Source organism: Tympanuchus pallidicinctus, unplaced genomic scaffold, assembly GCF_026119805.1.
Source record: "Tympanuchus pallidicinctus isolate F22 unplaced genomic scaffold, pur_lepc_1.0 scaffold3, whole genome shotgun sequence".
In the NCBI taxonomy this organism is placed as follows: domain Eukaryota; kingdom Metazoa; phylum Chordata; class Aves; order Galliformes; family Phasianidae; genus Tympanuchus; species Tympanuchus pallidicinctus.
The window spans coordinates 40,001,650-40,029,146 of NW_026294747.1; the positions used below are offsets into that span (position 1 = coordinate 40,001,650).

A 27,497-nucleotide genomic window follows, 5' to 3' on the forward strand; every position below is an offset into this window, starting at 1 on the left:
TATAATATGTAACTATATTCCCAGATGTACTGGAAAACAAATAATGACCTCATTCAGCAATGATCGTTTGTAAGTCTAAAGATATTATAGGCTAATTTTCTAAAGCATTTCCTCCTCTTTATTGGAACAGTCAGTCTGTTGGGTATTCATTCTGTTAAAAACTTGGCTGTTGATATATGTCTCCTCTAAATATTATCTGTTTTTCTGAAACCTTCTGCAGATGAGTGAGATATGTCTTTCTATTATCTCCTGAAGTGCAGCCTTATCTGGACTTAAGAAATAACAGCATACCTACCATCCACACATCAGATGTTTATGAAAAAATGGTGTATTTACTACAAAGCATACAGGGAATTTTATGGAGATAATATGCAATAACTCTTTACTTGAATTTTGGCTGGTGAGCACACTGGGCAAACCAAGATGCATAATGAAACAGGAGTAGGAATAATGTGAGGATGGAAAAGCTGGGAAAATAGAAGAACAGAATTACTGGAGCAGAGCTGGAGTTATACATGACAATTTAATGTTAAATTGTACTTAACAGAGAATATTAACTTGCAAACTTTTATTTCTATAGGAGGTTTATGGAGACTCATCTAAGAACAATTCCAAGTGAAGCATTTTCCAATCTCCCCAATATCTCTAGAATGTAAGTTCTATTTCTGATATTCTTTTACCACTTTATCAAAAATTTAGATCTGTGAGTTATCATCCAATTGTTCAAAACTAAACAATCTGTAGCAAGGCATACTAGGTTTTGTTGGTTTTTTTTAGTTCAAACGACATAGTATATTACTGGTTCAGACTAATTACTATGTTTTTTGTTGTTTCTTTTTTTCTTGCATGATTTATAATTCATTTCACTGGAGACCCTGTAGCTTTTCTAAAATATGAATGGTTTTCCACAAAAATAATAATACTTGTGTGGTGCAAGAGGGACTTCTGTTGTTTCATGTCTTTTGTATATAAAACACATACATGAATACAATCCATAAATGTGGAGGCAGCAGCATCTATATACTTGCCTCATGTTCACTTTAGTTGCAAGTGGCCACCTGCTCTCAGTGTGCCCTGGTTGTTGACATCAGCAATTCTGAGACAAAGGTGTACCAAGTTTTTTAGTTTCTCTTTGTGGCTTGCCTGTAATCCCACAATGGCTAATTGATGCAGGGAACTTCTCTGATATCTCTCAGTTCACTCCCTAGAAACACACAGTAATTTGGAAGGGACCTCAGGAAGCCTCTAGTCCAACCACCTGCTCAAAGTTCTGCCAAATATGAAGTCAAACCAAGTCGCTCAGGTCTTTATCCAGCCTGGTGTTCTGAAGTTTCAAGAAGATAATAGAGACTGTATTTACTACTCCAAATATACTTCTTTCTTTTGCTATGTGATTTCTACTGATAGTTTGCATGAATAAACCCTTTTTTCACCCTCTATACTGAATAGAAATGAGATTAGCCTCTTTATGAACCTTGTTTAAACAAGAATTTTAGGGTTAGATTGTTCTTAAGTTCATGCGTATCTGTGTATTCTTGATAGTCAGAAGTAGGGATTTGTTTCCCTTTGCTGCTTTGCCACAGGAATGAAATAGAAAGCACTTCAATGAAATGCTCAAGTGTAAAGCTAATTCCTATCAGAAATGCATCAGTGCACTCAGGTGCATATGCTCCCTTCTGGCATGTTAAAAAACATTTAAAAAAATATTTTGTAAGTTATTCAGATGTAATAGAATTTTATTAAAGTTGAAAAATCTTGGTAGAAATACTTGGTAGAAATACTTGTCCCTTCTGACTTCAAACAGGTTGAACATACAGTACTTTTAAGGTCTAAGATAGAGAATTTTTCCTGAGCTCTGAGGAGCTGAAAAGGATACTGTTGATGCTTTGTGTAATATCTGTGAGTACCTCATGGACACCTGATGTGTACCCTCCCAAGCAGTTTTCTTCACAGCTTCTCCATACAAGGTAGCAGCCCTATGCAGAACATAACATTTCCCTTGTGCTCTGTATCTCTCTATGCAACATAGTGTGTTTTCACATCCTGTGCAAACTGATTCTGTGCAGCACAGGACAGGGGGTGTTGAAGCTAGAAAAAGCAAAGAAAGGTGGAGAAAGGGAGAATGAAGAACAGTGAGAGGTCATTGTTTTTACTGCCACATGTTGTCTGTTTGAAGTCCTGAATTCTCAGGTTTTTTGGAATGGGCAATGGTGATAAATGGTTGTTTATCTGCAAAAAGACCTTCTCCAAAAGAGAAGTTGTGAATTTGGCGTTTAGGTTGGCACTAAATTCATGGTGGATATCAGAGGCATTCCGGAAACCTGCAAGTGAAACACAGCTGGCACAGGGAGGCACTGCTGAGTTATGCCTTCAAAATGGGAATTTAAACATACTTACCGTCTCTTCCCAGTGTAACATCTTCTGATTATGACTGCTGTGATATTTATTTTTTATATTCAAATGAGTTGTATGATGTGTTCATCAACCAAGTGCAGAAGGACTCTGAACAGTTGCAAGTAAATATTTAAGCACCATTAACGCCTCTTTCTCAGAAGAGAATGAATGTTCGTGCATGTTTGCCAAGCACTGCTCCTAGTGACTACTTATATAATGAGTGATGATGTCATCTAATTAATGTAAACAATTGCAAAGCAGAAAAGCAGAGGTCAACATGCCAAGAAAATATGTCATTTCCTTCCTACCTTCACCGTCCAGGTTTGAGATATAAAACTGTAACACAGGCAGCTCCAAGCCAGCCAACACAGTACAAATGGGACATGTGGACAGGTGGGATATGGTGGCTGGAGGGATTAAGGAAGAGAGGAAAAACAGCCCCTGCTTCTCTTCTGTCTCCTCTCATACATGTCAGATAGGTGTTATCCTGCCTGCCTGGTACTGCCATCAGTACTACAGGGCACACAAAAATAGTGCTTTCTAATTTCCAGAACCAGCTGCTTGGCATGAGGATTTTGTTTGCTTGTTCTCTAGTTTTCATTTGATTTTATGTCAAGCTAGTTTATATATTGCTGTTTGCTACACACTACCTATCTTTTGGTATGTTAAAATGTAGGCTCTGCTAAAATCAAATAATTCATTTTTCTGTGAAAAGTGGAAATATAGTTTCTTGAGTAGTAGATATTCAGTGCTTCTAAAAGGATAAAATTAAAGCATCTCAAGTAAGCATCTAATTCTGCAATATTCAATCACAGAGCTACAGCCTGGAAATACTTTCTTTATTATATTCTTCTTTTATTTTCTTCCTTCATTTTGGAAGAACCAAATGGCTTTTTGGAAATAATATTACTGAGAAAAGAGAATCTGCTGGTTGCACAATCTTTACCAGTTACTTTTCTGATATCTTTTCAAATACTGCAGAATACATTTTCAATTACCAATAAAAAGTAGATCTCCTCTTAGAAAAGTAGAAATTAGTTCTGCCTTGCTCCAGAGTAGACATAAATTCCATTGGAACAATTAATGGTATTAGTAATCTTCTGGTTGTCAGAGCACAAGCTGATTACAAAGTATTGTTTCCAATTTTTTAAAAACATTTTAGTTATTTTCAAAATATCCATGGAAAGAAGTTGAAATTTAATTTCCGTATTATTTCCACAACAACAACAACAAAAAAGAATCTTATCTGTAATTTCTTGCATGACAAAGTCCTTCTGATTTAAAAGATTGTATTTGTATTTCATATTTACTATTAACACTGATAATACTATCAATATTTTAATTACTTTTTAATTTTAAAGATCTATAAATTAGAAATATATTTAATATAATTAGAAAATGTAAACCAAGCACAGGAATACAGCATTTAAATGTTATTCCAGGACTGATCAATTTTCAAACTAAGAGATATTTTGAATGACATAATTAGATGATGTTACCCAAATAATTAAGGTCAGTGTGACTTTGAAAATTTGAATTTGCTAGTTGTATTGCAACTTTACTCACACTTCAAAACCTTTAACAGACTAATTTCACTATTACCTTCCTAGTGGTGGTGGGGAGACTCAGTAGGGCTAGTTTCTCATATTCATGTAAGTGCTACTCAGTTTAACCATATGTATTTCTTAAGCTTGGGGTATTTTTTTTCTTGTTGTTTTGCTTTGGTGCCACACTGCTCTTTATTCTCGTTATGACATTCTCTTCGTGGCTAAAGATTTTTTCCAAATTCATATCACAGCATTTTTTTTCCCCTCAACAACAACAAAGTATTATTTGCTCTATGACAAAGAATTTGTGACAGTTGTTGCAGTGATAACCCAAAATCCAACTTTGTGTCTTTCCTTTTTTTTTTTTTTCTTGGATATACATAAATCTGCCAATTTACCTGACAGCTAAGTCTTCTTGACGAACACCATAGTGATCTTCATTGGGAAAAGGAAAGAAAAAGAATTCTGAAATGTGAAATCTTTCTATTTGCTGCTTAGTAGCATTGTTATGTAGTTGTGATTTAGTGGTAATACAGCAAATTTAAATGTTAAAAGTTCTCCTGCCTGCCAACATCAGTGCTGCCTCCCTTGGCAGGTGGCACAGGATGAAGAGAAAAACTGCCTCACTGGGCACTGGCCATGGTTTGCCAAGGTCTGTGACTTGTTTCTTTTTCTGTTTGCTGGTTTTTAGTTATATCTCCATAGATGAAACACTTCGGAGTCTGGAGGCCCATTCCTTCAACAGCTTGAGTAAAGTCACTCACATGTAAGTACTGTAATTAAATAAAAGTAAATAAATGAATGCAGTGATAAAATACATTTGAGGTTGTGTGGAGGAACGTGTATGTTGATGTATGAATTGTCATTCCTTTCTACTTTGTAGCTAAATATTCCTAATTTCCTTTCTCTGTAACATGCAAGCTCTCATTCAATGTCAAGTTTAAATAAACTGGTAGCTCAGAAGCTTGTCTTCAATTCCTGAAAAAAAATCCAGAACTAGTAATCAAACCAATTGTATGTAAGCAACTAGAATATTATAAAACAAAATATTAAACTATATGGATTTAAGAACAAACAATGTCAGGCCATCTAATTTCCTCTGCAACAGGAAGGTGTCAAAATTACAGTACTAGTGCTTTTGGCAATATATTTTGTGATAGAAGCAATAAGGAAACTGACAGAACAAGACCAAGCTAGAATGGTACTAGGGAGGATAAACAAATTGGTAGAATAGCTGCATTTGGAGAGTTACAGTCATTCAGCATTACCCTGTATAATAAGAACGTAATTAATTAAAGAGGGTTTCATTGGATCCATCTTGCATCTGGCACTCTTCCATGTTTCCATTACTGATTCAAATCAGGGCATGGAAAACATGCCAATATCAATAAGTTCAGATGAGTTATAGTTCAGCATATTTCAGAGAAGCTTTTTGTATGTAAAGATTCCATGGGAGACCATGAGTGCAGAAAACATCTGAAAGACTTTTGTGTTCAAGAAAACATGACAGAGGAAGATATATCTTAAATGTATATAAATGTGTTTTGAGGGATGAAACTACAATCCATTTTTCATTGTTGTTTGACAAAGCAATGCTTACAATAAAATCAGATTAAAGTTTAAGAAAACTTTCTTATGGTTGGCACAAGTAAATACTATATTTGCTTTCATAGGAAAGATGCCTCCTTCAGGGCTGTGTAATCAGAAAACATATAGGTCTATTTAATCTTTACTCAGAGAAAGTAATTGAACTAAGTGATCTCTTAACACTGCTCTATTTTCTATACTTTTTTCCCCCATTTATTTTACACCATGAAATGGAAAGGTTAATAAAAATAAAGGGGATAATATCATTACTGTTGTCATATATAGGGACCAACTAATACCATAAAACTGAAGTGCTTCCCCTAAGAATACCTGATAAATTGAACTAGGAGCAAAATCTAGGATCCTGAGACTTACTTTACTCCAATAAAATGCTCCTATATTATTGCTGAAATAGCATCACTGGAAGTCTTTGGTCTAGTAATAGTATTTATCTTTGCTTTGAATGCAGTCCCTTCTGTACGCAGTTTTTCCAGGCCTGTCTACCTCATATTTTCCCGTTCTGATTCACAGTTGTTTTGTCTTTAGGATTTCTTGTTCAACAAAAATAAACTTTTAATGAAACATTTTCTGGCATCACATTTTATAAACAGTGAATTAAGTATTTGGCACTACAACCACATATTACTCATGTGGTAGTTGTCTTGTGGTTCACATTTTAGAAGAAATAGAAGGTTCTGCAATAAAGTTAGATGACCCAAGAGCATTTTATGATCTTCAGTTTCTATGTTAGAATCAAAGTAAAGACTGGACAGGAAAAATCTCCCTCAGAATATTAATTAATAACACAAAGATGCTCTCCATCAAAGGGTAATGCAGCATAAGCTTTTGGACATAAACTATGTTTCCATAAATTGCTCATTTTGAAGTGTGTGACTATTTTAAAGGACTGGTGGATGGAGCTATAGAGTTGTCAGTGCCTCCTATAGCACATGAAGGCTCTTCTAGAAACTACCTGCTATTCTTCAGAATGCTTCAAAGTGGAGCACTTGCTTGCTGAAAGGCATTATATCCACACCTGCCATATAGGCCTTTCAAGCATGTGTAATCATATTCATACACTTGAGAAACCCATTATGCTGTCTTGGTATATCATAGTGTGTCATGCAATCCGCATGCTTCTATGTCACAGCTCCTCCCTGTCTTCCAAAAGTCAGGCCAGAGCACACCAGCAAGGTTGATACCACCACATTATCACAGCTAGGTCAAACCCACAGCCTGCCATTCTGCAGCCTGTCTAGGAGTCAGAGGATCTCAATGGCATCTACAGCTACAGCACATATGGCACAGGTCCTACTGCACATATGGCACAGGAGGGCATGGTGGGGAGAGGTTTTTGCTTTGGTTATTTAGGTTTAACGGAGGGCTTTTTATATTTCTCACAAAGAAATACCACACGGAAAATACAAATAGACAAGATATATTGATAGATTTTTTTTGTTGTTGTTTTTTTCCTATGAAAGAATCAGAACAACTTCTCAAGACAAGACACTGGAACTCTTTGCTCACAAAAGCTATAGGCAAAGCCCAAATATTCACTAGTCCATTTCTACTACTCAAAAGCATGCACTTTTCAAAATCTGTTTGGATGAAAGCCACGCACATTATTAAATCAGAGGATACCCAGACATCTGGAAAACCAGGCAGTTGCATATAAGAGAGAAGAGAAAGCTATTTATAGATTTCACTGTTTTTCTGAATTGTTTCTATAACAAATCATAGTCTGATTTGTTAACGCTTTTTGTTGATGGGTTTAATTTACTTTCCAAACAACAAGATTATTCGGGGATAAATGTTATGTTTTGCTGTACATTTGTTTAATGTTCTCCACTTACACAGTTATTTTGAAAGTATTATTGCCGGATAAAGATTATCATAGATTGTTTTAAAGAAGTTTGAAGTAACTAACAGTTTTGAAAATAAGTCATTTCACAGAGCTTACCTTTCACAGGATTAATTTTTCATGGAGTTTTCATAGAGTGCAGTTTTATGTAAATAATCTTTTTTACACCAATTTAAGCTTATACATACTGTTTAATTTTTAAAAGATTTGTTTTTCTACAAAACTTCTTATAAGAAAATTTAGTGTTTATGGAAGGAAAGCACTAATCACTTCGGCTTGAGTCAAATGTCATATGAATAGGCATCCTGTGTTCATCACCATTTTGTCTGCCAAGCCTGCTGGTGTGCCTCAGTTTTGAACTTCAGCACTCTATTTTTTTCTGGTCCACATTCAGTTCTTCCTATGTGCCTCTGTCAATGGTTTACGGGCTGGTTTGGCCCAGTTCCGTGACTAGCAGGGCAGAGGGATTTCACAAAATCTGCACCTCCAGAAAAGGAAAACAGGGGATCCCAAAATAATTAAAAACGGCAGCAATGATCTGAGGAGAAACAAATTTACTAAATATAGTATTGGAATGCAAGATAACACACTATAATACAACATAATTAGATTTGAAGCCAATAAATCAAATATACTGAGAGAGCGTCCAAAAGGTGGAAAGGCCTCACCATAACACTGAGGTGAGATGCACAGTGTGGTTGAGCAGCAGGGAGGAGAGCCAATGAAGAAAAGCATGTCAGGTGACCTTGCCAGGGGTTATATCTCCTCTCTGACCACAAAGCCCCCTGGGTTCTCCTCCAGACAGGAGCCCGGAACTTGAGCATTAACAGTTTAACTCCCAGTGACGTTATGATAACCAAAAATCATAAAACCATGACAGCCTCTATCATGACTTTCTGCATGTATGCATCTCTTAGGTCCCCTGTTACCTTAAGAGAAACCTCTGAGCCTATATTATATCTAAGCCTAAACTTCTCCTGCGCTGAGCAAGTTTTGCAAACTAAGAGTACATATCATCTCCTGCAATTTCATGAGCTGGATCTCATTTCAAATGAAAGTCTTGGTAAAATTCACACTATGCTAAGATTGAAATCAGGGCTAAGACTTTGTGTTGATATTTTCCCCAATTACGTTAAGTTGATCTCACAATGTATTCCAGCTTGCTGTTTTTGTCACTACTGTTTCTAAGTATGGTTGTGAGACAAATTTATCACGTTTAACAATTCTGGACTGCCTTTCACATGCAGTCACAAAACTGTGCTTTCTAGATGCAAATGCAAAAGAGTCTACGTCGCTGCGTAATCTTACTAGCAATCTGTAACTTGATGGCATTAGAATAAGGAGCTTTTGTAATTAGGTCTTCGTTTCCCAGAAAAAACACTCTAAGATAAGGAATATTTACTCTTTCTTTTCAAACCCTCTGTGTCTCTGCTCACGCTCCTCTCTCCCTCATTTCTCCCCACTCCTCCATACTCCAAACACTCTCTCCTCTTGAACAACTATGTGAGAAGCCCTTTGAGGGTGTGGGAATACAGCCAAAGATTGTGGATCAAGTGGCTTACCTTTGTATATGCAACATAACTTCAAGAGCAGAGTGGGTGCAGGGGCACTTCTGCACATGGACAGCCATGGAACCAGGTCCTGGGATATGGGGTGCAGAAAGGAGAGGTGGTTTTATGACAACGTCTGAGGGGTAACTGGAGAGGAGGAGGGAAGAGCTGGCCCTAATAGGAAACTGAATGAAGGGAAAGGTTATATAGCTGCAATGAATTTTAGGACACTGGAGAAAGTGTTGTGTGGAAAAATCTTAAAAGTGATGTCTGCAGGTAGAGGATAGACTAGCTAGAGCCTGAACCAATTTTCTAGTGTTAGCAGTGCCAAAACTTGACAGGTGGAAAGCCACGGATTGCTGTTCTTAGTGGGTCTGCATCTTCACTGCAGGGGGAGGGGAAAACACAGACAAGCGCAGGAGGCCATGGTATTCATTAGCAAAGTAAATGTAAGGAAGCAGGGAAAATTCACAAGTTATTACTAGAAAAAGAAAGCAGCTGATTTAAAATGTTTTAGAATTGCTGAGCTAGACATCCTTACTGTTCATACATAGCAAACACAGTGGGATTATATTGACATTCTGGTCAGATTTAGAATATCTGTGTTCTGGTCTCAAGCAAAACTCAGGGATGTGTCAATACTGCAAGGCACGTCTGAAAGACATGTCTGGTAAACGAATTTTAGAAGTCACTTACATTAATATTTTTGCTTTTTTAATATTACTAAATGTATACAATATAAGAAGTAGCTGACTGAGCTTTCAAGAGTTTGCTTTGTAAATGTATGGCGCATTATGTTAATTCATCACAGTAATAACTGGGTAATTATCAGTTTCATTTTAAGACTCATTTCAATTTGGAACTAAATATTCACATATGTCCCTAAACAGAAAAGTATTATTTATAGTTATTTATAAATATTGACAAAAGATTTTAAGTGTATCACTAAGTAATTTTCTCTGCACATCTGTTCCTGCTGCTCTAAAGTTTTTAGAGTAATTTCCATAAAAAGCAAAACTCAGGTACAATTCACACACAGTAAAATTTTCATTTTGATTGTGAACCTAGAACATTTTTAAATACTATTTTTTTTCTTTTTTTATCCTTTGTAAGTAATATTTAAGCCAAAACATTCTTTTGATTACAAATTTGAATACTGCTGTCTTATAACATTTTGGCACCTCTGAATATACTACTTATGACTGATTCATGTAAAATAAATCAAAATCCATCTTGTGTATCACTGTGCTATTAACTGATGTGATTAGAACTATTAAAATACCTTTCCTCATTTTGAGCTCACTTCATAGGTTCCAATACTGATGGAGCTACAGATATCCTTTAAATCTGAGATTTTTAGGGAGGATTCTATCCAGTGCTGAGATACGTGATGACAGTTTCATGGATGGATCTGACTTTAAAGTTGTCTCTTTTTCAATTTATCCCTGGCGTCTTTTTCATTTTATCCCTGGCAGTGTGCAAGAGGCGCTACGAGGATGAGGAGCTATGAGATGTGGTTTAGTAGCTTGTGGTAGCAATGGTAATGGGAGTACGACTGGATTAGATGATCTTCTAGGTCCTTTCCAACCTTGTGATTCTATGATTCTATGAATATAAGAATATGAATATGGTATGTGAAATGAGAGTCCACATACTTAGTCAGTTACATTTGCGTGGACTAGGAGCAGAGAAATCTGGATTTCTCTCCTAGCTTTTTCTTAAGATTAACAATTAATTTGTCAAATCACCTTTTTTTCTTTCACCTCTCTCATCCACTTTGTCATCAATTTTTGAAAAGAGACTTCAAGGCAACTGGTTGCTGCTCTTGATTTAGGTAGCACTTGCCCACAATAAGGCTTTTCCTCCCTCCCTTTTGGACCACAAGAAACCTCCTGAATACAATGTGTAGGATGAAATGGAATTATAAATACATTATATTTTAAAGCACATTTCTTCCCTAGTCTCTGCATCATCAATTCAAGAAACCGGAACAGCAAGGGCATAAACCTTTTCCCATTCTTCATTGTATGTAATGATTTGCTTGAGTTCTTTAAGCTTTTCTCTGATTAATGGCTAACTGTCTCATCTGGCAATTCTGAATCTTTTATTCTCATTTGTCATTTCCCTTTCAACCACCACTTGCTCTCTCATGGCCTAGTTACTTAATAAAATCTGATTGAATCTCAGTTAATTATTTTGTGCTCCCAATTTTAGTACCATCTGCAGATTTCGAATTCTTACTTTTAATACCCTCATCCAAATCATTTATGCAGAGTACTATGAATAGCAAAACCCGAGGACTCTGTGGCAATACAATGTATTATCCGTTTCCAGACTAAATATTGATCTCTCCCTGCAATACATTAGGTCCACAACAAAGGAGTATGTAGCCATGAAGCTCCTGACTTCAGTTTTTTAAATGTAGCAGTGATGGAAAAAACACATCAAAGTTTAGGGAGAAAATTCCACTGTTGGGAATATGATTGCTACATAACTATTGAAGTAATTTGAGAGAAGCAAGAGACTGACATAGATTTCTTATAACCAAAACAATACTGTTAAAGAAGTTAACAGACATGAAAAATACTCAGCACTATAATAGCAGTAGCATAACTATTAACTATATCAGTTCAACATGCAAATAGAATGTAAGTCCTTGTTTCCTCATAATGTAGATGCAGTAAGAACAGAAGGCTTGGAAGATGGAGCAGAAACTCTCTCTGTAAAGAAGAATATAGAGAGGCTGAAGTCTTCCACATGTTGATATATCAATTGTCTGATGCTTCTTTTCCCACTTTTATTTCTCAGAATATTTGGCTAGCTTTATTCTGTGCTTGGGTTACTTGATGTTAGCGCATGGCAAATTAAATACTACCAGTTTCTACTGTGTCTATACTGAGTAGCACCACTTTTTGGACTGATGTAAGACTAGAATATCGTGCACAGAAACTGCAGCACCATGCCACACATACTTGTCTTCTGTAAAATTTCTCTATGTAAGTAACAAAATGTCCTGAGAGTCTAAGAGCTGTCTTGAGACTGGTCATTCATGGGATACATGTCTCTGATAGGTAGAGAAGAAAAGCATTTGTGATCCAGACCAACTTAAGGAGAAAAAGAGAAGCTAGTTTAAATTGTATTTTGCACAGTCTTAGCTTTACAAAGGTGCCTTTCACTCCAGCTACAGTTCTGGGTGCTGCGATAAGTAACATAAATTCACACATGGAAATCCCACTCCTACTTCCCTAGGGAAGTTACTGCATTCATATTTGTTTAATGTGTTTTAAAAATTTAAACTCTATATTGACTTGTATTAATCGTGCAGACACTCAAATTAAGTTACCAGGCAGGAGGTTTACTCAGCAATAGTAACAGTGGCACTGATGTAGCTTTATGCAAACTTTATTACTGTTTTTAATTTTTTTCTTTTTTAATTAATTTTTTTTCTTTTCACTCAAATTTACAAAGTACCATTTCTATGTCCTCTAAGAGCCCTAACAACAGGGAAATGGCTGAGTATCTATAAGCAAACGTCAAATTTTCTGAAAGTAGTTCCCTGAAATTTAATTTTAATATTCCTGGTTTCTATTATAAAAAAAATACATGTTATGGTAACATTCTCTCATCCCTCTTTTTTTTTCTTCCAGTGAAATTCGAAATCTTAGAAACTTGGATTACATAGATCCAGATGCCTTTAAGAACCTTCCACTGTTGAAATACCTGTAAGTATTTGGCACCTGCAGGTTCTTGGCCTCACAGACATCTCTCTAAATTCTTTACACAATAGTGGTTTCTTTGCATTTCATTTTGGAACAGGTTGTAACACTTTCCCTACTGCTTTACTTTAAGGACAAAAAAATCAGCTGGAATAGGGGTGAGACTTTGACTATATTTACAAGGAAATCTTTTAGAAACTCATTGCTAACTTTGCTATTCTTCTGATCCATTAAATGTCTGTAATACATAAATGTTTGCTGTGATCCACTACATGTAACACTATGTCTTCTCTGTTTTAGTGGCATTTTCAATACTGGACTCAAAGTATTTCCTGACCTCACTAAAATTTCTTCATCTGATGTGAACTTTTTACTGTAAGTACCTACTCTCACAGCCACATAGAATACTGCCACCCTAGATCCCAAGAAAACCTATAGTGAAGACTTCCATTTTAGAGAAAATTAGAAAATAAGTATGTCAAAATACTGTTCCTCAAATTGTAGTTCAATTATTCTTAGTATCAAATTTGGAAAATGTCAGGTCATCCTGCACTGTGTATTTGAACTGAATGAGACATACACATAATTGCATTTCTCTTCAATTAGCTACATCCCAAAATACACAATTTTTACAGTCCAGCACACCCACTCTTCATCCTGTGAGCCTGCCTGCACTGCTGTAATTTAGGTTGTTGCATCTTAGTGCTACAGGACTCTTGTTTTATTACGAGGAATCAGGTGGTGGTTGGTTGTTAATGAGTTGCTAATGACAGGGTGTAAAAGCACTGGATATCTTTGGAAGGTGGTGGTAGTAGCTCCCACGTACCAGTGATCCCATTGGTAAACTCCCATCCTCAGCTTATGGGCTCCATTAGTGCTAAACATCATAACCTTGTTTCAGAACAATAGTAAGCAACACTTCTCCCCTTCCTAACATTACAGTGACACTTCAGAGTCCATCACCTTTCCCCTCAACATATGTAGCTGTAGTATACTGAGAGAATTGCTGGTGGATGTCCAGCACAAGCAGCTGCAGAAGCCTCCAAGATGGCCTTTCACACCCATGGTGATTGGCATAGTGCCAGCATCATCCATGCCTCTAACTAGCATAAGTACTCTGAACTCCTTTCTTTTCTCTGTCCAGGCACTTTCCCTCCACTTATTAAGTACTTGTGTCACTTTCGCATACTTCTCACTGTGGAGGAAAACAAGTCTTCTGTTTGTTACTAAAACAGCCTGCCAATACCAAGCTAATGTAGAAAAGCCTTGCACCTAAAAATCCGTAAACAAAGAACCACATATTTCCTGAAAACTACTATTTGGCTACACTACAAGCAGGCACTGTTAAGAGAGAGGACTGCTTATTTCCCTTCAGTCACTCACCTTATTTCACAGCAGATGCTTAAGATGCCATCTCTTAGAATCACAACACAGCTCCATACGAACACATACTTTGCCTAAATTTACTTGTGCAGTCACACTTCGTGCACAACTCTACTACCCCATTAAAGAAACCAGGCAGCAGGAATTACCTATTTTTAAGCAAGCATTCCTGTAAGAGTCCTCATTAACTACAATCCTCAGCTGGAAAGAATTGTCCTATTAGCAGCTTTGCTAATTTAGTTGAGTTTGCTCACATGATGCATTTCTATGTCACAGTAAAGCATTCTCCTTTTCTTGCAACTTAAAACAAAAAAAAAAAGGTTTACTTTAGCTTAAAGGACCCGCTCTTTTCTTTTTTTCTTCTTTCCTTTTTCTCATGGAACAAACTGCAGAACAGCTTGGAGACAAAGAAAGGGAATACAAATGTGGTGGAGGTTTTGTGTCTCCTGCCTTTTTTATCCTTAAAGCTATTTCAGAAACAAACACTACTGCCATGAAAACAGGTGTTTCTTTGCATTCAAAAAAGCAAAGCCTATATCTGTCTCTGTACACTAACTTGCAATTAAAGCCCAAAATCAGGGTTGCAATCAAGCTAAGGAAGAGCAGCTAAGACAAAGACTTGTAGGCTGACACAAAGTGAAAGTATCTTAGTCACTATTTAGTGGTAGCAGTCTGCATATCACACAGCATTCAGCTAGAATAGGCTTGACTGTTGAATGGACTTAGTAAAAGTTAAAACTGTGATGTACTATTCTGGAAAGGATTTTACAAAGGCTTGATTAATGGTCTGACCTGAATGTTGATTCAATACTGATAAATGGTGTTCCTAATCAATCTGGAAAGAATGAAACGCAGGGCAGCCAAGATTATTAGAGGACTGAAACACTTCTCCTATAAGGAGAGGCTAAGAGTTCAGCCTGTGGAAGAGGAGGCTGGGGGAATCTCATCAATGCGTATAAGTACCTGAACTGGGGATGCAAAGAAGGTGAAGCTAGCTTCTTTTCAGCGGTGCCTAGTGCTAGGATAAAAGGCCATATATACAAAATGGAACACAGTATGTTCTAACTGAAAATCAGAAAGCACTTCACTTTGTGGGTGGCTGAGCACTAGCACAAGTAGTATAACTACTTGTTACATTACTATTCACCTTCATAATTGTCCTGGTTTCAGCAAATCTATTTTCTTCTTAGCTGGTGTGGTACTGTGTTGTGGGTTTAGAATGAGAATGATATTGATAGCACACCAAAGTTTTAGTTTACTGCTGAGCAGTGTTTGCATGGAACCAAGGAAATTTCACTTTCTCACACTGTTAGTGAGGGGCTGGGGGTGCACAAGAAGCTGGGAGTGGACAGAACCTGGATAGCTGGCACAAACTGGACAAAGGAATGTTCCATACCATTATAGTGACATGCTAAATTATAAAACTGTGGGTGGGTGGATGGGTGGGGGGTTACATTTCCTCTGGGACTGACTGGGCACCAGACAGCTAGTGGTGATCAGTTGTGTTGTGCATCAAAATATTTTGCTGTTTTTTTGGGTTTTGTGTGTTCATTTTAACTTTTTTTTTTTTTCTTTTTTCATTTTCCTTATTAACTGCACTTATCTCAAACAATGAGTTTTCTCACTTTTCTCATTTTTGATTCTGTTCCCCACCCCATGGCAGGGGAGAGAGCAAATCGTTATGTGGTGCTGTGGGTATTTCTTAAGGCTGCAGAGTGGGAATTAAGTTTTTAAGAAATAACAGATATTGAAACACTCATTTGGACAACAGTTGAGAAAATTCATTAAGTTAAATCAGACAGTAAAATTTTATTTCACTTTCTTTAGAAGCAGTTCTATAAGAGAAAATACTTCCGTCCGTTACAATGTATTCTCTGATATTTTACCTAAGCATAGATAAACAGCAAGATCTCATCTCGAAAGTCACTTGAGCTAACTCAGTTGACATTGCAGCATGATTCACTTTGCAAATTATCTGTATTTTGGGAGAATGAATTTGTCTTTGCTGTTCACCACAGAAATCATGCAGGCTGGCACATCTCACCAGGACTATAAAACCCATTGACTTTGCAAGCTCACGTCTTGGATGCTGAAACATCCTTGATTCTTAATCATCCCAGCTTGCCTCTTACAGCTGTAGGTGTAACTAAACAATAATTCTACACTTTTATTTATTACCAAGGCAGAGAAAAATGAATAATAAAACTGTTCTGGAGAAGCTCTGTTAGGCAGATGTTTGACTGTGATGTTTTTTCTCCTTTTTCAGTGAAATTGCAGACAATCCTTTCATGACTTCAGTGCCTGCAAATGCTTTCCATGGGCTCTGTAATGAATCTCTAACTCTGTAAGTTCTTCCAGCTTAACCCAAAAAGGCAATCACCTTGCCTTAATCCGTCAAGCATTTGGTACTATATTAAAAAAAAAAACAACTCAGTTGTACTCTCCAGTAGTTTATAATGGAGAAACATCATAGGCATTATATGTAGTATCCATACTTCTAGAAGTTCAGACAAGCATTATTGTAAAAAGGTATCCATACTGCAATTTATTATTTCCTTAATTTGACCTTGCAGAATTTTATTTCTTTGTTCGTAGCTTGGAAGCAGGAAAGGTATGGCAAAATGTTTTTGTCTAGTTCTATATTTTCTGCACAAAGAAGTAAAAGACAGCATACCTGCCACATGGTATTCTTCATTTGGCTACATTTAGGAGAGTTGCTGGCATCTGCTCAATCTTGCACTACAATTGTTACTTCTTCAAGACATTGAAATTAACTCACTCATAAACACGCAGTTGCAAATAAAAATGATAAATAAGATAATGGGTATTTCATTACCAAAGCATCCCAAAATACACTAATTTTTATTTATTTATTTATTTATTTTTTTCAGCAAACTCTACAATAATGGTTTTACCAGCATCCAAGGCCATGCTTTTAATGGGACAAATCTGGATGCTATGTAAGTACCAGATAATCTCTTCTTTTAAAAGAAAAGAGAAAGATACTAATTTCAGCCAGCAATAAAAATATAGGTATTTTGACATCTTTTGCAGAGTACTTCAATTTTATATACATATATTTATAGTTTAGAAATAAAATCATAGCAGGTGATTCTAGTATGAATTTTGTTTAACTTTCTGACCTAAAGCTACAATGAAATGTCTTTTGGTCAAAAAGATTTCAAAGACAATTGAAATCTTACAAGGCATTTTACTTTAATAAGTGTAATATTAGTAATGGTAGCAATGACATTTCACAGAAATCTCTTACCTGAAGGAAAAAAAAAAAAAAAAAAAGGCAATTGGGAGGAACCAGGCACTCGACCTAAAAATGAGAGATATGCCTGTCCAAAGCAAAAAGCAATTATTTCAGCTTTCTCTTCACCTTCTTACTGTAGTTTCTGGAAAACTACTACTTATCAACTGAATATACTTTTCACATCCTTCTCAAAATGGTCTGTTCACATGGAACAAATCTAGAAAGGTTTTGGAAGCTTCATTTGCTTTGGCAGAGCTTACTCAGCTGGAGTCTGGTTATCAAAATATCTCACAAGTTAAAGAAATTTCTTCATTGTGAACTCTTAAGTTAACTGTAGAGACATGAGGATACAGAAAATTTTCCTACTTCTTTATTTTAAATAGGTTTAGAGTTCTATAAAAATTCTGAAAGATTATCTTTCACATGGGCTGAATCTTTGCAAACTGCCTCTTTCTCCCTTAATGCTTATCTGGACTTCTTGAAACCTAAAGAATTGGAGTAGATCTTATTTGCTTCACATGAATTCAGTCATTCAACTTCTGTATGAAAAAGAAAATCTTTTCTTGATGACACAGTGTTTGATATTAATGTCCACAGAAATCACAAGAAATAAAACACATCTAAATGAATGTGGCATCTCGACTAAATCCAAGCTTTATATACAATTCTTAATACTTCTCTATTAGTCAATTGAAAAACTGTGTAGCTCTTCAGCTTCTCATATACTGATGAAACACATTTTAAATATGACTCTATAGGAGTTTTTTTGTTTTTTCCTTCTCTGATACTGTGCAAATGCTTCTGGCTTCACTGGAATTTTTGTCATTACTGAGGAATTAAGTGGAAATATAGTTCTACATGATTCAGAGTCTGTGGCATTCTGCTTTATTTGACTGGGTAGGAGAAGGAGAATACATGTATAAGTTTCTGCAAATACAGCTTATTTTCTTTCAGTAAAAGTTTATAATCAATATTGTTTTAGTGAATTTTTCCAGAGGCTGTTCATGATGTACTAGTTAAAATTACTTAAATAAATAAATAGAAAATAAAAGCAGGCTTCAGGGCTTTGCCTATCAGAAGTAAAAATTGTTCATAACAACAAAGAGTTTTCTTGTAATTAAATCATATAAGATTTACCTGGAGCAAAGCACAGCTCCAGATTTACAAGGCAAACTATGGAGCAGAACATCAGTGGTGAAGTCTTTATCTGTTTGATAAACTATATTGAAATTTCTAAACTAATTTTCTTAAGTAGTTTGATTAACATGAGCTAAAGTATAATTCTGTTAAGTGCACGGGTGGAGATTTGTTGTTTCTAGTAGCAGCAATAAGTTAATGCAAAAGGCAAATATTTCATTTTCTTTATTCTGACGCTTTTAATTTGAATTCTCATTTATCTGGCAATGCAGAGGAAAGAAAGGACCTGTTTTTCTCTGGGTCTGATCTAGGGCCCTCTGGACTAGATGAAATTAGGAGCAAAAAGAAAAGAGGAGAAAAACAGTGAGGGAAAGATTTTCATGGGTTTCGAGTGATTACTTCAAAGAATAGAACAAGCAAAAAAAAGGATAACAATAGAAAACAAAATTTCATTTTTGATGAATCATTCAAATATTCCACATGCTATCTATAAATAGTAAAAAAAATTGGGGAATCGAAGAAGATGCCTGCTATCATGTGGTTTGCCTTTCACCCAGTCTTGCAGTACTGAAAGACATAATGCAGGGAGGTTGAAAACAACACAGATGTAAGTGTGGAGTTGTGCATAAGTGATCGCCATGTTAAGCAATAGTGCTACCTATGAAGTTTTCTCATTCAACAAGAATCTGTGTTTATAGCAAACCATGATGTCTTCGTACAGGTTTTATAATGGTAGGAAAGTATAAGAACATGAATGAAGAGGTGAACTGTACTTTTACTGAACATTGTCCATCTGAAAGTTGAATCTCTCCACCAAAAACAACATTTAATCCTGACACTTCTGCAGAATTCTGCAAAGTGGTGCTCCTGCAACTATGTTTATTTCTGTAAGGAAATTGATGAGGAAAGAAGTTTCTTAAGAATATAGTTCCAGTGAATGGCAAAATGCATGAGATGAGCTTTTGCAGAGCTAAATTACTGAAATGGTGAGTGTGCAATTTCAAAATCTAATTACAAAAATAACTCCAAAAGGATGTATTTATTTTGGTATACGCTGCCAGGGATAATTTTTAATGCCTGGTCAAGCTCAGAGACAAGATAAACAACAGTGTAGTAGAAGCACATGATGAATCCTTAACATTGCTCACATCTTTTGCAGACTCTCCATTTCTTCAACTTCCAATTAATAAACAAACAGGATATTTAATTAGACTAATGCATTACACGTCCAGAGCCTGTTTCATGGTGGATATAAGAAGTAGTTTTTACAATAGGGATGGCGAAACACTGGAACAGATTGCCAGAGAGATGGAGTATGTTCTATCTCTGGAGATATTCAAGGTCAGGTTGGACAGGGCCCTGAGCAACACGATGGAACTGTAGGTGTCCCTGCTCTCTGCAGGGAGTTGGACTAAATGATCTGCAATTGTTGCTTTCAACTCAAATGATTCTATAATTATATGATTCTGCAAACTTCAAAAGCTAAACTCAAGAGTTGCTTTTCCTCAGATGGACTATCTAACTTGTGGCTTTATGAAGTATGTGTTGATAATGACTGAATATTCATATATTTGTCATTTCATTTATAGCACAATTAAACCATCACCTTATCCTACTCTATACTTCCTGCACACTTTGCACTGTGATGTTAATGTTTTTCTGATTGCCTTTCATTAACTCTTCAAACTGATCATTATTCTAGTGTCTCCACTGAGGACAGACATTCTCAGTCTTTCAATGTTTGTTTTGACACTATCACTATTTGACATGTACCATATATATTGTGCTTTCCCTTTCTGCACTGCATTTAAATAACATTCAATACCATTAAGCCATGCATAAAAGTGAGATTAAAGGTGCTTTTGTAAGGAGTTATGTTAGCTATACATAAATTTTCTTTGTCAAATGACTGTTTATCACAGTCTTTTTTTTTTTTTTTTTTTTTCTGTTTATAAGAATTACCTATCAGAGTAAAAGATTAAACTGAAATCAATTATCATCAGGAAATTATATGTTCTGATGAGCCTGAGACGTGTGAAAACTGGCAAATAACACTGCAGCCTCTCCTTGTTAACGTATGGTTATGAACTTCCCCTAAGCTTCCACTGGACCACTTCCATTCGTCAATTTGAAGATTTTTATCACATATGTGAACTATAAAATTTCAAATTTATCACTGTGTCATTCAAGTGTCAGGGGAAAATATTTCACAGCTGGACAAGTAATTTATCTGGCTGTGTAATAATATCTAGTTATCAATTCAGACAGTTTAATTAGATCAGGCAGGATTTTGTGTCCTTCAGAACCATTGGATTATTCTTAGCTCTTGCTCTGTTTTTGGTTTTCTTATTCACTTGGTGATAAAATCTTGAAATTTGCAAAATGAAGCAACAGCTCAAAACAAAGATTGTCATTTACAGACTTTGAGTTCTTCTCAAAAACTACAGACGTAAGGTGATACTATAATACTTCATATATTTAAAGAAACAAAGTTTATTTCAAACAGCAATAGATGAGGAGAAAGAATAAGCTATTTTTCTCTGTAAGAAGCAAGGCTTTAGGCATTGGCATTGTCCAGTGAATAACATGCCAGAAATTTTATTCTGGCATGGCTCCGTAAGACTCTATTTTGAATAACCCAGCTGAAGAGCATTTACTTCTGCTCATTTCTCACTATGGTGATCAATGTGAGCTTGTATACAACAAATGTTTTGGAAAAACTGCCAGTGACTTCAACCAGGATGGGATTAAAAGCTTTACTTGTGGTTTTTTTTTAATTTTTTTTTTCTTCAAAACAAAAACCAATTGCACTGACTTTATTACTTTTACAGCTTAACCCCCAGTTCACCTATCTCAATTTAGAAGATTCTCCCAGCACAGAGGTAAAATGGTGATCCTTCTGCACTTCTCTGAGTTGGCTGACTAATTTCAAACGGTGTTTTTATTACTGAGGTTAGAATTAAGAAAGGTTTGACAGGTCACGTACCTCCTCCGCTAATTGGCACAATGGGCATAGCATTTTCATTGGCATCCTCTGAGAGCAGGGGTTACAAGCTTTCTTTTATTTTTTTGCTTTCCTAGCTACATCACAAGCTAACTTTAAAAAGTTTATAGTAGTTACAGTACCCAACATCCTGACATCAACTGCACCATTGGCAATTTTCTCTGCTTTTCTCTGTCCTTTTAAACATGACCTCCACAAGGCAGATTGTTTGCTGTCCTTGCAAGGTTTCTGTTCTTCATTTGGCTTTAAGAGGAGCAATGTTTTACAGTTATCACATCATGTCATATTATTCTTCGTCATTCTTCATCAAGACCTCCATCAGCCTTTGTTGGCAATATGTCAAGGAATGCTTTTACTTGTTCATCCTGAGTGACCCACTGTTGTTGCCAACCCAAGCTATCTGTAATAATGTGGTCTGGGGCTGTTGTTGTTGCTCCTAGACTGCCATCTCATGTTTTAATCTGTGTTTTGCTATTCGTGCCTTTACTTTTCCCATTATACAGAAATTTGAAAAAAAAAGGAAACCTATTTTGAATATAAAGGGGAGAGTCAGTTGCCTTAGGCACCATGTTCCTTCAGGGCCTTTACAGTGTTGATCATTTTGCCCTCTTTCATTAAGGGGATTATTCATTCCCCCCTGACAACTTTCCTTAGCAATTCTCTACATTCTTCTCCTTAATGAGTCATATTGCATTTCTGCCCCGAAGCTCAGTCCTGCAGCATTTTACCATCTACACTGCTGTCTTAGTTCAAACTTCTCTCAAAGGTCTTGTCTTAGCACAGCACAGGAACAAGATGCTTGAATTGTTGGGTATCACTGCTTATATAGTGCCCCTTAGCCAAGAGAGCTGCATACTTGCTCCTTCCTCCTCAGGGACAACTATATCTGGTAAATGACTCTCACTGCCATCACAGGACTCCAGTTTCCAATGAAATTAAGTTATCAAACATGACTATATTTGATGTCTGCAAGCTACTCCACTGGTAAACTTTGAGATAGATCTTGACTGAACCAAGTAAAAATAACACAGGTCTTAACTGCTTGCTGAGGGAAGGAGTCATCACAGTGAAGTCCTATCCTCATCCCTGTGTATGTGTGCAGTGTGTATGTAAATATAAACACATACATATCTATATGTATGTATATATCACAACCTAATCTTCAGTCTCTTTTCATTGCTTAGCAAATTCAGCGTGACCTGTGTGTGTTTACAAGATCTGGCTGCTTATAGTCCTGGCTAACCAAGGAGATGGCATGAAGTACAACCTCATCAAGGAAATTAATGCACTTTGATATTTTGAGGAGTACATTTTAGCTGAACATTTACTCCAAAACCATATTTTTGTTCTAACCCCATGTCAAATGTATCCAACTCACACAGAAGTTGTTCATAAAATACATGATGAATTAAAAATAATGCTTGTTTTTCCATTTCACCATGTTCTGTGTATATCTGCTCTTTGCAGAATTTCATAGAAGTGGTCAGTGCTCTACATCCACTGTGCCTCCAGCACAAAAGCAGGATGCCTGTGCTTCTGCTGTTTACTGAATTTATGTTTTCTCTCTGTAGACCTGCAACTGTGGATTTACCAAAACCAATTATTTTTCTCCTAGTTTCTTCCACAAAACCTCCATAAACTGTCTTGGGCCATTGAGAACAAAAGTCTCAGAAATAAATGTGTAGCCTTGCAATTACAGTTTGCAATTTGACTAAATTACCTGCAAGCCGTATAGAAGGGCTGCTCCAAAACTAATGCCCTATTTTATTACATTGGCCCACAATGTTGGAGGTGTATGTGGGTGTTAGGGCAGTAGAAGTCGAACCTTCCTTCCGCTGTTCTGATGGCAGGAGGGCAGTCTGACAAAACAGTGTCTGACACGGAAATCCAGATGGAGCAAATACAAGTCATTTAGTTCCTCCATTCAGAAAAATGGCACCACTGACCGTCATTGCCACTTGCTGAACATTGATGGAGACCAAACAATGGATGTAAGCACGAGGCAGTGTTTCAGTAGTGGCAGGAGTGAGTTGAAAGACAAGCCATATTCCAGATGCACCACTGCCACGCTACACAATGAAGAAGGGTGTCTTGATCTACTAATCCATGCAAATTGGCAGATTATGAGAACTGTATATAGAGCTGAATGCTGGCTTCAATCCATTGGAAACTGTGGTGGCAGTGTTCCAATATAGCAAAGTTTTGTTTCAAGTAGGTTCCATGAGTAACACAGTAACAGAAAGAACACTGTATGCAAGTTTGTCAGGATCTACTGAAGCAATATGAGCTTGAAAGTGACAGTTTCCTGGATTGCATCATTACTGGTAATAAGACGAGATGTGATGGCATCACTATGAGCTGGAAAAAAAAGGCAGTCTATGGAATGGCAACATGTGAATTTTCCATCAAGAACACAGCATTGAGGGGGTAAACTGATGTGCACCGTTGTTTGTGCTAAGAATGGGGTGATCCCTTGGGATTTCCAGGAACCCAGACAAAACTACATCACAACACTAAGCTGAAGGCTCGTATTTCCAGAGTCAGTCCTGAGAATACAACCTTTCTCTTGCAACACACTAAGACCAGGCCCCATACCAGTTTGAAGATCATGGAGCACATTTCTGATCTTGGCTATACTGTCCTACCACAGCCTCTGTATAATCCAGATTTGGTGTCTTCTGACTTCCAACTGTTCAAGACCATGCAAGATGGACTGCAAGAAAGCTGTGAAACAGTAGTTTATCTCTGCCGGTACAGATTTTTATGAGCTCTTGTTCATTGCTGGTGAAAATGAATAGCCAGTGGTGGTGACTATATTGAAAAGAAGGGTTTTGCAGCTGAGAATTTGCTCTATCAGTGTTATTGTGCTCTTTGTATCTGTTGTGGTATCCATGGAAATAAATAAGATGCATTACTTTTGGAGCAGCCTATGCATTTTTACATTTCTCACATTATCATTTCAGACCATGCTAAACAGGAATTCATCTTAAAAATGATGAAGATTCATCCTAGATTAGTCACTATTGATGTAACCTAGAAATGCAAAAATAAACTTAAAATTGAATGTTTCAGTTGGGTTGTATTACTTTTTTTTCCAGCATTCAGTAGCATTGCATTGCCTGCCTTTAACCATGCACCTTTAACTTGACTCTGGGATGGGATGGTCCTTTACATATTATTTTTGTCGATCTATTTAGACATGTAAACTTGAATATCTTTCACCTATGGATGACTGTTTCCAAATTCCAAACTGTTTTGTCTGTTTCTGCAGCTATCTCCACAAGAACAAATACCTGAAAGTTATCAATGAAGATGCATTTCTGGGCGTGCATAGTGGACCAACTCTATTGTGAGTAGAAGAAAGTGATGTAAAGAAAGCCTTAAAAATAATATAATTTTGTTTACACTTTCTTTTCAACTGTCATCAATAGTAGAACAGAGGGGTGGGAATGGCAAGTTAACAAAAAGATGATCAGCAACAAAAGCTTTTCCACAGGAGACCAATTTACTCTTAGAATTAGTTTTTCTCCAGTTTTTTCTTCTGAAAGATTCTGTACTACAATCTGTCTCATGACCATGAAATGGGAGTACAACTGTAAAACAAGGGACTGTTGTATCAGACCTGTAAAGGAAATGGAAACAGAGATGAAAATTGAATTTCAGTCAGAATAAATTTACTGGTCTTGCTGCCTTATCATCTTTCTCATGTAACCTGGCTTCCAGCCTCATAGTCATCTGAAGGATTTTAATATAAAATTATGTCATTTTTGGTTCAGGCATCTAGCTGTTGTTAGCTTCATTAGCTGGCATGGGAATCTGTGGACATTGGATCTTCTTCCAGAAGAAAGTTCCATTTAAAATACTCTTTCCTCTTGCAAAATAATTATGTGGAAAAAGATTGCCAAAAGATAAATATTCCATTCCCTGAAGCAATGAATATTATTGCCTACAATAGTCAAAATGATCTCAACAAATGAGACTCTTTCTGCCTTGCCACCCTATCAAGCTGGCAGAACTTATTGTCTTGAGATTCTTTTATACACTCTTGAAGTTATGGTTGATGGAACTTCTATCCCACAGATATATAGTTTACTACTCTTTTTTTCTGATCAGGACTTCAGCAGCAACAGCAACCTAAAAACTAAAATAATTACCTTGGATCCACCCCAAGAGGATAATTTTCTTCCATTTCAACTTTAAAGAAAGCCAGTGGAAAATATCTAAGTTAAAATTATCCTAGATATATTACATGAGTTTGGGCATGCTCTAGGTGGTATATTTAGGTTAGGTGGTATGTTTAGACAGATATTAAAAATCTAGGTATATTTCTGTTTATAAATTTGCAGTTTGCAATAGCAAAGAAAGAGGGGAGTTGGATCATTGAAGAGAGGAGGAAAAATGTCAATAATTCTGATTCCTCTCTTTGCTGTATAGCCAGATGTATGGACTGCTCCCTTTGAAATTTTGAATTCTTGACTAGGATTCAGAGGACCTGGTTTACTAAAATGTATCAACAAGAGCTGACACCTAGACCTATACAAGTTCAGCAGAGTACAATGAAAACATAATCAGGCTTACAGTATAGTTAGATTTTGCAAAATATACAGTCTGAATTCAAAACATTATTAATTCTTGCATAAGATATTTATGAAAAATGAATTATCTGTAGAAAGCAGAGGCATTTTTTAAAGCATTGCTTCCCTTACTGGGAATCAGTCCTACCTTAGGAAGATCCACTCTGTTCATGCCACTGGGCAAAAACAGTTCTTCAAGCAATGGGAACAGCCTGCATTCTGTGAAGCAAACAGTAAGAATTTGTAGATGTAAAGACTCTGCTTAAATGAAAATAATGTGTAGTGTAAGCCCAGCTTAGAATAGATTTTATAGCTACTATAGTAGTACAACTAAGAAGACGGGGTATGATTAGATAAAAAATCCTTAATTGTGCTACTATACATTCACTCTCATTTTCTCAATTAATCTGTCTTTTAAATTTTCATTATCATTTGATTTCATATTACAGCTGCATGTCTCTGACTGTGAAAAAAAGGTGGAAAAACTTACCAGTTACCTCTAGTTTTGAATTTCATTTTAAAAAATAAGGACCAAAAATAACAATCCTTAAAAATATATAAAATCTGAGCAGTTAAACATTTAACATGTTGTTAATCATGTATATCATGAACATGTTGTTAATCATATAATCATGAACCATGTATACTGATCACTCAGCTTATTAAATCATAAGCTATGCTTTATTTATGTACTCATCTGAAGCTTACCTATGGCTGATGCAACATTTGGTTCCCTATAAATTCAAATTTCCTGTAAGATAAGCAACAGCTGAAAAACATCATAGGATTTATAAGAAACCATACGGAAAAACAAAAAAAATTTAAACATGGGTGAGAGTATTTGTGTTAACTGCACACTCCAAAGCATGTACATTTGCTATTGCAAATCAATCACTTTCCAAGAGCTGAACGAGCTCTAAACCCCAGCAACATGAATGCTGGATCTGGAATAGAAGTGAACTTTTTCAGCATTTTACCACATCCCTGAACACTTGGTGTCTTCTACAAGGAGTGTGGCTGCCTGGTTTCCATATCAGCCTTTGGTGGAGGTTTGCAAAAGGCCTTTTGGAAGTCCTAGGAGACTACAAGAGCAGGTTTTCATCACGATGCTTGGAGAGATTTGTTTCTAAAGCAAGACTTTACCAAAGACCTTTACTTGCTGATTCTATCAGGCACATTATCTTAGTCTATACCTTTATTAATTGTTCTTCTTGTTAGATTTCTAAAAAAAGTCTAGTGCAGACATCAGAACCTGATAGGCACATGCTTCCCAATGTTCCAAAAACTGTTGGCTCATTTTCTGCCTTTGTGTTCTGGGACTAAATAGGGCTAAGTTGGAGGATGCACACCTCCTCTCCTAATTCGACACTTTCCTCCTTAAGCTCCTTCAGAACTTTTCAGTGAAAACCATCCAGTCCTGGTTATTCGTCATTCATTTTATCAGTTTCCTGTCTCTTTTTTAGTCAAGTCTATCAGACTTCTTGT

General features: G+C 36.3%; 1 protein-coding gene across 1 annotated transcript in view; it reads left to right on the forward strand.

The window, feature by feature from the left end:
- TSHR (thyroid stimulating hormone receptor) overlaps nucleotides 1-27,497 on the forward strand; it is a 47,216-nt gene that overhangs the window by 12,661 nt on the left and 7,058 nt on the right. Inside the window, exons 2-8 of the mRNA XM_052693502.1 lie at nucleotides 581-652; nucleotides 4,633-4,707; nucleotides 12,587-12,661; nucleotides 12,956-13,030; nucleotides 16,305-16,382; nucleotides 16,930-16,998; nucleotides 24,710-24,787. Coding sequence (XP_052549462.1) covers nucleotides 581-652; nucleotides 4,633-4,707; nucleotides 12,587-12,661; nucleotides 12,956-13,030; nucleotides 16,305-16,382; nucleotides 16,930-16,998; nucleotides 24,710-24,787 — 522 coding nt within the window. The remainder of the gene's footprint in view (nucleotides 1-580; nucleotides 653-4,632; nucleotides 4,708-12,586; nucleotides 12,662-12,955; nucleotides 13,031-16,304; nucleotides 16,383-16,929; nucleotides 16,999-24,709; nucleotides 24,788-27,497) is intronic.